Source organism: Natrix helvetica (assembly GCF_964273705.1).
Source record: "Natrix helvetica genome assembly, chromosome: 3".
Classification (NCBI taxonomy): domain Eukaryota; kingdom Metazoa; phylum Chordata; class Lepidosauria; order Squamata; family Natricidae; genus Natrix; species Natrix helvetica.
This window is the reverse complement of record NC_138549.1, coordinates 103,744,252-103,756,989: the sequence shown is the minus strand read 5'-3', so window position 1 is coordinate 103,756,989 and position 12,738 is coordinate 103,744,252. Positions and strand designations below refer to the sequence as shown.

Below are 12,738 nucleotides of genomic sequence, written 5' to 3'. Positions count from 1 at the left end.
GAGTTAAGGTTTACTCAATCTGCCTTAGTGAAATGAACCATCACCTACCATGACACCTAATACAACCAAGTTTATTGCAGTTGATTTGAAGGAGAATTCCCTCTTAAACCAAAATTTGAAACATGGACAGCTTTACTTATGGCAGGATTGATTTAAGATTATTCTTATAAGGCGAGAAATTTCGGTGTATTTATCTTTAAACTGATATAATCCCAATAATGTAGGGCTTGGAAATATATTTTAAATCACGGTTCATCATTTTTTAAAATTATATACATATTTTGCATGTATGTGATTTGCAAGGTAGCCTCTAAATAATATGTCTCTATTTCCCTGACAAAATTGTAAACATACCTGTGAAACTTTTCATTCTGCTTCTGTCTTCATTTTCAAGAAATATTTTCTTAGATAAAAAAGGCAGTCATGGTTTTCCTCAATTTAGAGAATGTTCATTCAAAAATACACACTTTTTTAAAATTTGGTTTTTCTTTTGTTTCATACTAATAGCCTTTTATTCCTTTTTTCCTTCTCTGTCTTATGTTTTCTATACACAGATATAATATTTATTACATTCATCTACACAATTTTCTATAAACAGTGTAATCATATGCATTTTGAGCTCATCCTATTGAGTGGAGTAGACCCTGCCTCCAAATTAATATTTTCACTTACAGTTTCTTCCTTTTTAGCCTAAGTACCAAGAATGTCTCTCATTTCATACATCAAATTGTCCATTTCCTAAGTACACCTGCTCAATCTGGCAGGAAGGAATCTAGTCTGAATGGATAAGTAAATGCACAATTCCCTCTTCCTTCCTAAAACTAGTTTTTCTCCTGTTCACATAAATTTTGATGCTAATTTGGAATTTATTAACGTTATTAATATAGACATTAACAACATCTATACACTTTGCAAAAGAGACAATCAGCCCAAAAGAGAAAAAGACCCCAGCACCCCTCCACCTGAAATTAGCACTAAACTCAGCATAGATTAACTCCAAAGTTAACTTCAAACCAACAATCAAGTAAACCATAATCCCAATCAAGAAACTGCCAAAGAGCCATCAGTAAACAGCTCAGCCAAACAATCTCTAAGACCGCCCCAACCATACAGATAGGTAAGACACCAGAATATAAACTGACAGCAAACAGCACTCAGTACTCACACTGATGATGTTAACCTAGTTAAGATAATGAAACGTTTGCAAGGAAACAAGCAAGCTCAAAGAGCACCAAGGATCCCTCAATGTATTAACAGTTTGGAGCAAATTCTGAAACATGGCAATCTTCTTGCTAATATGGAATCTTTTACGTTAGTCCAATAGTAACTGACCTTGGGTACAATCCCCAAAACATCTGGAGAATCATTGAACAGCATCAACATTGACAGAACCACCATCAATCAATTGCAGAAGGCAACTTTATTTGGAACAGTTTCTTTTCTTTTATTATTATTATTATTTTTTATTGTTTTAATTAAACAAAAAACACACACAAAAACATTCTTCATTACATCTTCCAGAAAGCATGTTGATTGGTTACAAATAAATTTCGTGCGTTACTACAATCACAATTGAATGGGAAAAAAAATAATAAAAAAATAAAAACTTAGTTAATTTTTGGTGATTAATAAGTAGAACGTTCTAGATGCTTATAGAATGTTTTTGTTTTTAAAATGTTTATTCGTTAACAGATAACCCACCATGACAATAATAATGAAATAATAACTAACTGGTAAAAACAATTTGGATATAAACTATAATATGGGACCTGGGGAAAAGATTTACTAATTTTATTAATATTTTTTTTGTTTAGATTTTGTTATAAAGATGTAATCTCTCCTGGGTACTTATAAATTCTAGTAATAAATTTTGTCTAGATTTATTATAATATAAATATAAAGATTCTAGACAAAAGCACGCTTAAACAAATATAGTTAAATGAGAATGATGGTATATTGAGGGTATAAAGATTTTTGATTTAAAATGTACAATTCAATATGAATGAAATATAAAGAATGATTGGAACAGTTTCTTTCCTGCACAAATAATTTTAGCACCATCTCCCTATCCTGCAATGAATCAACAGGTGGATAAAAATGCCAATTCCAATCTAAACATCTGACTGCGATGAACCATAGACTTCCTCAATATCTGGAACTACTGAATTTATCAGACCTGAACACCCCAATTTTACAAAAAAAAAAAAAAAAAAACCCACCCTGCTTGGAACTGGCTATATTATTAAATGCTACCTTAATAATTCTTAGGCCCTTGGTTCGGACTTGAATTGTTAAGTTTTAACCAGTCTTAGGCTGTAAATCTAACTAGATTACCCACAGATAATTTATTATTAAATTATTATTGGGAAGAACCTGATGCATATGAACAGCCACCCCAATTAAAGAACTAGCAGCTGTGACTCCATATTGTGAACAGATAGTAATTTATTAATCTGCCCAGATCTCAATGGCTTTGGGTGATAATCGATCAAACAAACAAATTGCAATCAAATCAATAAAACATAAAAACTAAAGATAAAAGATGGCATATACACGCCCATACATACATACATGCTGTAATAAAGCAGGAGGACTATTCAAACATTTTTGTTTCTTTCAACAAATCTCATTCTTTACAACAGGCATCCTGCTGCCAGCATTTGTATCTTTTAAAATGTCCATTTTGCTTCAGCTGAACTTCAGTTCAGGCTCCCATGCCATGTGTTTGCTTTGTACACACCTCTATTTTACAGCATTGCATCATTTTTTTTTTTGCAGCAGCAGTTATTCTCTTATATCAATTTTTCCTATCTTATTTTACTTAGCAAACTTTTTAATACTTTCCATTATCATAACTTCACACAGTTTTTGTAATGTAAGCTGTTTCAGGCAGCTTCCATTTCCTCTTTCCTATTCTGCTTTTTTTTCATGTGACCTGACTTAACCTTAGTGCCATATCAAATTTGTGTTATCTCCCTCTTCCTGTACATAGAGACGTTGCCTTGATCTAGCTCAGAAGAGAGTACAGTTAATATACTTCCCTGTTTTCCTTTTAGTAGTTTGGTGGACAAAGATCGGTCTCCCAGCCTATAGGTTAACTATCTAATCTGGTTTTACCAGTCTGGTTTAAGGTTGTTTAAAGTAAAGATAATTATATAGCCATTCGTTCTACCTTTAAGAAGGAAGGATTATATTCTGTTTTGGCTCCTAGACTATTTCCTTCAGTTGAAAATATCCAGCCTGCTATTCAGTAGAACAGAAAAGAATGCTACATTTTTGTTGTCTAAAAGGAAGAGACATTTGTTGATTGTTGCATACCAACCATCCAGCTTATCCTTCTGGCTTTCAAGCTTTTAAAGTTTGATGAAGACTTAGAAAAAAAACCCACAAAAATCCAACAGGCATTTGTATTATATGTGAGAATAGCCAAAATAGTGTCGTGTTTTTTCTAGATATGCTTTCTTTTTGTTTGCCTTTTATTTCTATCTCATATACATAAGCGAGAGTTTGAACAATGCATGTACCTGTATTTTTCAGAGTATAAGACACGCCAAGGTTTTGAAGAGGCAAATTAAAAAAAAAAGTTTTGCACTCTGCAAATCTCCCAAAAACGGCCCGTTTTTCGTGAAAACAGGCCCTTTTTTTTCCAAAAAAGGGCATGAATAGCCCTTAGGAGGCTTGTAGAGTATTCCTGGGAGGCGGGGGGGGGGGGGGGGAACAAGCAAAAAATGGCCCGTTTTTTTGTCAAAAAAGGGCATTAGGAAGCTTATAGGGTGCTACTGGGGGGGGGGGCAAATTTGAGCAAAACAATGGCCTACTTTTTGCTCATTTCTGCCCTCCCCAGCCCCCAGGAGCTCTCTGAAAGCCTCCTACAAGCTATGCACGGCCATTTTGGTGAAGGGGTGGAGTTTCAGGAGGCAAAGAAAATGTTGTATTCAGTGTATAAGGCGCACCCAGATTTTCAGCCTCTTTTTTGAGGGAAAAAGGTGCATCTTATACTCTGAAAAATACAGTAATAATTTTACAGCACAGATAAGGTTTTTGTGTGTGTCTGAAGTGGTAGTTATTGTGTTGTCCTTTAAAAAGAGTGGATAAATGTATAGATAAATAAATAAGAGTTAAACATTGTAACGACACTTCTAGTTAGTAACGCAAGAAGTTTTCTAATGAGAAATCACTTTGTACTTCAGCTGCAGTTATGTGATGAAATATATCTATTTTATAGAGTTGTTCCAAAAATCAAACTTCTCTACTTGGAGAACCTCCCAAGGAAATACACCTCAGCACAAATCCCTACTTGAACTTGGCAAGTGTTCTGCCTTCTGTATGTCTTTCAGGTAAGCAGGGAGGGGACAAAGAGATTATAATATTTGCAGATAATACAGATATATTGTTTAGTATAATTTAAATCTGGAACTTGCCTTTAAGAAGAGTTTACAATAAAAAGATCTGCTGTTGTTTCTGCTGCTGCTAATTATCATACAATCTAGTGCAGGATAGCAATAGCAATAGCACTTAGACTTATATACCGCTTCACAGTGCTTTACAGTCCTCTCTAAGCAGTTTACAGAGTCAGCATATTGCCCCAATAATCTGGGCCCTCATTTTACCCACTTCGGAAGGATGGAAGGCTGGGTCAACCTTCAGCCAGTGAGATTTGAACTGCCAAACTACAGTCAGCAGAAGTAGCCTGTAGTACTTCACTCTAACAACTGCGCCACCATGACTCATTAAGGATGGTTTCTTATTGAAGAGCATGGATCATAATCTACCATATATGTCCAGTGTGGATTGGTAGATGTCTGTTTTACAATTCCCAGAATAGGGCTGAGAGAGTGTAGCTAAGATTAAGTCCTTTAAATTACAGTGGTACCTCGATACTCATTGTTAATTGGTTCCAGAAGGCTCAATGAGTACTAAAAAATGATGTGCGCCAAACAAACCATGTGATTGACCACGTGACCCTTTGTTCACTTCCTGTCTGTTTCTTTTCCTACGTCAGCAACCTTTCCAGCATGGCCGACTTCCTGTCCTCCCTCTCTTGCTGTAGGGAGAACGAGGCAGACAGGAACTGAGGCAAGGCAGGTTGAAGCTAACACAATCTTTATTAATAGTATAACACGGCAAAATGTAAGGCAAACCTCGACCCGGCAAACAGCAGCATTTGACAGCTGACAGCCCTTTTTATACCAGAGCTGTCAGACGCTGAACCAATAGAATGGCTGCATTCTCCCGCCAGCAGGCTGCTCGTGTCTCAACCAATCAGGGGCCGGTAATGATAGTCAATGGTGTCGTAGCCTGGAGGACTTAACACTTGCACTATTACCCTCTTCCTTTTGCAGCAACCTTCCCGGCATGGCTGACTTCCTGTCCATTCTCCACAGCTGTCCCCTTTTCTAATCAGACCAAACAAACAGTGAATACTGGACCAACATTTGTGCTTCAAAATGCGTCGAATACCAAATTTGACGAGTTTTGAAGCAGTCAAGTACCAATGTATCACTGTATGCTAAATAGTGCCTTATTTTATTTTGTTTTAAAAAGAATAGCTCCATGCCTTTGTTTTGTTATGAATGTATTTAATATTGTACTGTAGAAATTGTGTATCACTCTAAGGGACTTTGGGGGAAGCAAATGGGTGTAAAACTACTTATACCTTGTTATAATTATTAATAAAGTATAATTTCTTCTTTTAGGAGCAGTCCCCAACAAAGCTAATAATACTAAGCCACAATCTGTAACTGCAAGTAACTCAATCAACAGTATCAATGCTCAGGGAAACACACCACAGCATGCAGTGGAAAACTCTTTTAACTACGCACGACAGTATAATGATTACACACAGGTACGTGAGAGAGATATAATATCATTGCAGCTGGGGACAATGCCCTCTTCTTATGAAGGCCAGCATTAGTTCTCCAGACTGATGATAACAGAGAACCATCAATCAGCAAGATTTGCAGAACAAGTCAGATTCCCAGTGCTAAGGACTGGAATACAAGCAAATAGTGATATTGTTGTCTGGGGAAAAAACATACTGGAACCATATGGTACTAAGATTCAGAAGAGTTCTGATAGTGAATTCATGCAAATAAGAAATGAAATGACCTGCAAATTATAGGTCATACTTGGTATAGTGTGCTTATTTTTTTTAGTAGTCAAGAGCTATTAGCTGTTAATTTAACAGCACAGTAGGTTGTAGAGAAGAAGAAAGAAAGTGTGCAGGTAATTTACACAGATTTGGAATCCCATTGCCAACAGCTATAACTATTGTACAATTTAGAAGCACAAAGATGCAGATGGTCTTCACATGGGGTGGTACTACTGTTAGCACCCCTGGAATCAGCTCCAGAGCTACAACCATCATTGCTTCCACAAGAATTTTCTATCACTGATGTATAATATAGCTATGGCATGCATAAGAACATTGGTAAAAGGAGCTGATTTGGCGGGATGATACTTGAAATTATCTTATTCTAATCCCAAGAGAAACCCAGAGAAGGCACGCTCTTATTTAATCTAGGCCACTGAGTTCAGATTCTGGATATTTTAAATTTGTTGGGGAGCCTTCTTGTTTGAACTATGAGCTAGCCAAGATTGCCGAACCACCTCTCAAACAAATAACAGGTATTTGTATTATGTGGTATTATGAAAAAAGCGCTAATTGCTGACTCTAAAACATGCCGCTTAGGGAAAACCTGGCATAATGAATCAAATAGAACGTTGCATTAAGGCACGGTTTTAATACAGGATAAAAAGGATATAACATTAACCATAAAAACAGATCAAGCAAACTCTTTCTTAGTGGAAAAGTTGTTTGTTTTTTCCCCCATTCAATAGAGTCTGGTTCTTAGAGACCTCTTGGATAAATCTTGGCAAGATTTTTCAGAAGTGATTTGCCATCAACTCCTTTCTGCGCTGAGAGATAGCGACTGGCCCACAGACACCAAGGCAGGACTAGAAGGCATTGGTCCCCCGATTTCTAATCTTAATCACTATTCTGTACTGTAAATTGAAGCTAGTACTCTCTAGTTAGCAAAGCCCCTAGAGAATGGCCTGCAAATAACCTGGCAGACTTGAAAGTTCTATTGGAAGTTTAATATCATTTGGCAAAAAAAGAATTTGTGGTACAGTTTAATTATGTATTGTATTATATGAAACGTAATTTAAATATTGCTTTTTGTTTTAAGTGAAACAAGACTGAAGTTATAAAAATTGGGGTAGCTGTTTTGCAAAACCTGGTGTCAAACGTTGGCAAAATAATTATGATTTTTTTTTAAAAAAATGCTTTTGCCTTTTGTAGGATTCAGTCCAGCAGTGGTATCAGCAGTATGCTCAGGCATACCATAGCAGTCAAACTAAAGTAGGATACTTAGAAAACAGTGGCTCAGACGTAAGTTTGTTTGTTTATTTGCTGGGTTAATATCCTGCTTTTCATTTTAGGTGATGCTTTTCTCTTTTACGGTTATCCTATTAAGGTATTCATTTCTTCAATGGGTTTGGATCAGAATTTATTTCTAGCACATGAAAATAAATGATATTTCTGGAGTGCATCCAGGAAACTTATTGTTTATCATTTTGTTACATCATTGAAAAAGTATTTCAGCACCCTAAGGATATCTATATGCCAAGAAATGCCAGTTTGCAAATTTGGTGATTTTTTGCTGACTTGAATTTTTAGAAAGGAAAAAAAAGACAATTTCAGTCATGTGACTCATGGAATTTAGCAGGATTTTATGTGCTGATAATTTATTAATGAAAGGTATATAAGTAACAATTATAGTATCTTACTTTTAAAAATATAGTTTTATTATTTTCATTTTCTGATTTTATGTATGCTCAAAGAAACAGCACATTGTTATTTTTTTTGCTTCCTATTACAACCAAATTCACCTGGACCAAATATTCCATAGGAGTGGACAACCGTTGGAGTATAGCAGTATGTCCCTTGCCTCATTTCAAAGTTCAAAGCCTTTATTGTCACTGCACATCACGTATACAACAAAATTGGTTTAGCCTCTACTGGTACAGTCCAAAGAAAACTCTACATGAATAATGTAAAGAATAATCCTTATACAAGTAATTAGGAAAAAAGCTAGTCATACGTTTCCATATATACGTCGCATTCTGTGCAACATGTATATTACTCTGGTGTATGATCTTATATCATGGTATATACATATTACATACTACAGTGGCACCAGTGAAATTCATCATTTTAATCTGTTTCTGGTGCTATATTGTGTTTAGGAGTCTGACAGCCCATGGGTAGTAGCAGTTTTTAAACCTGTTTGTCAGGCTGACTATACTTCTGTGTCTTCTGCCTGATGGTAAAAGTGGAGAGAGACACTGGCCAGAGTGTGAATCATCCCTAAATATCTTCCTTACTCTGCTGAAAAAGTGAGGCCTGGTGATGTCATCTAATGGTGTTAGAGGGCAATCAATAGTTCCAACCTGCTTCTCTTCTGTTGACAGGAAATTGTTCAGAATTGGCTTCAGAATTTGGTTGGGAAGCAGGAGTAAATGCATTGCTTCTGCCAACTGTATAATTTTTCTTCTAGTCTAGAAAGAAATTTAATTCAGAGGAGTTTTTCCCCAGGGTAGGAGGTGGGAAGCAAAGCTATGCACTATTATAATTTATGCATAAATAACACTTCAAGTTGCAAACCTGTGTTTTCATTTTCTCGATTATGTGTACTGTTAGGTCTTTTCAGCAACCCTTTTTCATGCTTCACTGAATTTTTAACATGATTTATCAGAAAACTGCCTTACATCACATTGTCCATTTAGCTCAGTGTTTCTCAAACTTGGCGACTTTAAGTCCTGTGGACTTCAACTCCCAGAATTCCCCAGCCAGCTATGCTGGCTGGGGGATTCTGGGAGTTGAAGTCCACAGGACTTAAAGTCACCAAGTTTGAGAAACACTGATTTAGCTCTATATTGTCTACAGTCTACAGGGTTTCAGACTGGACCCTTCCCCAGCCCTACCCCAAAAATCAAGGAATTAAACCTCTGTTTTTGTCCTATGAAGCAGCAGCACCAACAGCTCTGCCCTGGGCCACATTTCCCGTCTTCTTGTAAGGGATTGTGCAAATGGTAGCACAGTAGAGTCACCAGGGAATGTTTTTTGCAGTAGGGATGGGATGTCATGTCCAGAGTTTGAGCTTATTCTACTTTCACAATGTTGATCAGGGATCAGATACCAGGAACCGGTTAGTTGCTTATGTGCCAATTTTGCATGACTTGCAGCTTTCAGAAACTCAAGACCAATCCCTTGCCGAGTGAATTGAAATTCCAATGTTGGGGGGTAATTAAGAACGAATAGATTTCTAGTGAAACGTGTTGTGACCGATTCCTGGAAAAGCTTTGCTTTTCGAGATTACATACAGTATATTTCTGTTACCTAGACTTTATTTTGTATTGTGGTTTTCTTAGCTACACACCATTAAAACTCTCATACTTTACACCCCTTCATTTGGGTGAAACAGTTCATGCTTGAGAAACAAACACTTTTTGAATCAGTGTACCTCGAATGGGCTAATTTACAGAATGCATCCAAAATCCAGGACCCTTGACTCCTCTGGGACTGAAATTTGGCAAGATTGCAGCTGCCTTTTGATTATACTTCCCAGAAACCCATAGGTTCCATGGTGCAAGGGAAAATGGGATAAATGTATGTCTGCCCACTTTCCTGCCTTCCTCTGGCCTTTGTACCCAATCAGCTGTCAGCAAGGCTGAATAGGTGAGCAGCCATTGGCTGCTTTGGAACTAAAGCTTGAAATCTCTGAGGAAAAAATAAGTGAGTGATTCGATGCCTGCTGGCAAGATAAGAGTTGGCTAAGGGATGCAGAGGGATAATGGATGAGTCCTATTCCTCCCTAGAGTGAAGGTGCCTTTGGGGGATAGAGTGAGGTGAAAGGGGGAAGTTTTTCTCGTGGTCCACAGTTGCCTCCCTTCACCCCACTCCCCAGCAAAATGTAGGCAGTTCCATGGTGAGGAGGAGGAGGAGGAAGCTTCCCTTTTGGGACTCTCCTGAGGGGAGGGGAAATGACACAAATCTATATTATATGTGGAAAGAAGAAGGATGAGGAAGTGACTGAGATGCCTGCTGGTGAGGCATGGTTGGCTGGATTGTGCTGGTAAAAGGTGACCTCTGTTCCTCACTGGAAGGAGAAGGAAGATGGTGCACGGATGCAGGTTTCCATGGGGTTCACAGCTCCCTTTGTTCCCCCACCTCCAGCAAAGTGGTAGGCAGTTCCATAGGAATACATCAGCTGAGGAAGAGGAGGCAGCTTAACTGGGACTCCCCCCTCCGGTTGTGAAGGGAGAGGAAATGGTACACGCTTATTGTGTCTATGGAAAGAAGGCGGCCCCAATGAAGACAAAGATCACAAGTTATCAAGTGGGAATATAGGGTAGTGCCTACTATATGTAGTTACCTTATCTTTACAACAGTGCTATAACAAATTAGGTTGTAGCATTGGGAGCCAGGTTAACTAGAATCTAGAGAAACTTAAGACTACAATCTCTTCTACTCCATTCTTTTAAGTATTCTACTAGAGCTATACTTCTCTTTCTAAAAATGTATGTTATTAATTTCTTGCAGTAATTTAAATTTCTTAATTGGTTATTAGCTGCCTAACACACATTTTTATTTTTCTGTTTTGTTCCATAGGAATCCAATGGAGGAGTTTATGGTGATTATGGTACCTATTTACAGGTTATGCCTTCATATTATGCTGCAGCTCAAGGATTCTTCCATCCAAGCGTCTTGCCGTTTACACCTCAAAATCCCCTGAAGGTAAAAATATTTCTGCTGGAGCCTAAAGCTACAGAATGCATCAAACATAACCCACATTTAAGTACCAGTAGCTACAAACCAGAGCTTCCGAAGTCCTATATCATGTTAAGATGCATTGAAGGATAAGTAGCAAATAACATCTGTAATTTGTTTTTTTCATTACTACATTTTGAACAGATGTGTATTCTCAGTTGAGATCTTGTGCTACCATTAAGAGTTCTGAGATAGTGCTATTTCATTAGAGTTGCTGTGAATGCTATTTGTCTTCGTTATTTTGGTAATGGAACTTTTCAGAGTAACTATGAAATAGGAACCAACTTAGGTCTCCTGTAGTCAGCAAAATCCTACATTAGGTTTTTACTTGTGTAGTCCTGCTCTAAAAAAATTGTAGATCCTTGAAGAGCCAGTGTTCTCGAAGGGCAGCATTGGAAACTGCATATAATTCCTTTTCCACTAGCAGGAATAGTTTATACAATTCCATCCAGGAATACATAATTCAGGGAAAGCCAGTGGTGGGATTCAAATAATTTAACAACAAATTCTGTGCCCTAATGACCAGCTGGGTAAGTGTGGCTCAGTGGTCATGTGACTGTGTGGTTGTGGCCAACTCAACGTCACTCACGCCGATGGGCGCTTCACCTTAGCTGTTACAATGTAATGAGGGTTAACCGGAAAGGCAGTTTCTGTAAGCAGGGCAATAAAGATTAGGCTAGAAACAACACCAGAATATTTCCGTCCTGCCTTCCTTACAGGATTAGTCCTGTGAAGTGGGAAAAAAACAAAATGAGATGTCTTCCAGCAACCGGTTCTCCGAACTGCTTAGAAAGTTAACAACCAGTTCTCTCGAATAGGTACAAACAGGTTGAATCCCACCACTGGATAAAGCTCTGGAACCAACTATTTATATCTGTCAAGATCACTTTCTTGTGTAAATCATGGTTAGAGTTTATCAAATGTCAAATTCAGCATTCTTTAGGTGCTGCACATTACTATAATTGATTTTTTATGATCCTTAGATGACACCAATGAAAAATGAAAAGCGGAGCTCTTCATACCTCATCACAAATCCAGAAGACAGTCCAGTGGAATATGTTGGCCCACATACTCAGGGCTCCGGAATGCATTATACAGAACTGTACCTTAAAAGAAAGCGTGTCTATTAAGATTTCTATATAATTGAAATCAAAATCACTTCTTGTGGCATTCTTGCCACCTGTTCTTTAAATATATCGTAGATAACATGTGCAATAGTATTGCAGAAATTAGTTTTGATAAGGAAAAATGGTATGGGGAAGAAGCTCTTGTCTTCCGGATTAATTTTTGTTGTTTGGGCTGACAGTAATGTCTTTAGAAGAACAGCAATGTTACGGTGTGAGAGCTATTCTCAAAACAATGAAATAATGGAACTTTCCAAATGTCTTGCTGAGAAACTGCACTGATACCCTTAAAAAGCAATAATGCTGGTCAGTGATGTTACAAGAAGTCTCTTTGATGACTTAAAAGTCCTTGATTGAATAAGATTTGTGTATAATTATTTTGTCTGTTTCACAATAATAATAATACACACTTATTGAGATGATTGGTTTTAGATTTACAACTTTCAAATGTAAATAAAATTAAGCAACTCTCCTAGCAGTAAGTTAGGAAAATGTCAAGATACCCATCTTATTGAAAATAACATTGTTGTAATATAAAGTATGTTATGACAAAGTTTCTGTGGAACTGAAGGACTGAAACTAGATTTATGTTTGTAGATGTTGGCCTTTAGAATTATAAGTTCTAAACCTAGAGACAATATTTAAACACATTTTCAAATATAGTGTGTATGAATATATATTTAATATATATATTGGAGCTGAATTTATTGCAATCACTTGCATTTAATTAAAAGAATATGCTTTCCAGATGGTTCTTGCAAACGCCTGATTTATCTCACT

At 37.1% G+C, this 12,738-nt stretch overlaps 1 protein-coding gene across 1 annotated transcript in view; it reads left to right on the top strand.

Moving 5' to 3' along the window:
• RAVER2 (ribonucleoprotein, PTB binding 2) overlaps positions 1–12,252 on the top strand; it is a 47,900-nt gene extending 35,648 nt beyond the window's left edge. Inside the window, exons 10-14 of the mRNA XM_081949310.1 lie at positions 4,226–4,337; positions 5,697–5,845; positions 7,304–7,393; positions 10,676–10,801; positions 11,818–12,252. Coding sequence (XP_081805436.1) covers positions 4,226–4,337; positions 5,697–5,845; positions 7,304–7,393; positions 10,676–10,801; positions 11,818–11,964 — 624 coding nt within the window. The 3' untranslated portion in view covers positions 11,965–12,252. The remainder of the gene's footprint in view (positions 1–4,225; positions 4,338–5,696; positions 5,846–7,303; positions 7,394–10,675; positions 10,802–11,817) is intronic.
• The last annotated feature ends 486 nt before the right edge of the window (positions 12,253–12,738 follow it).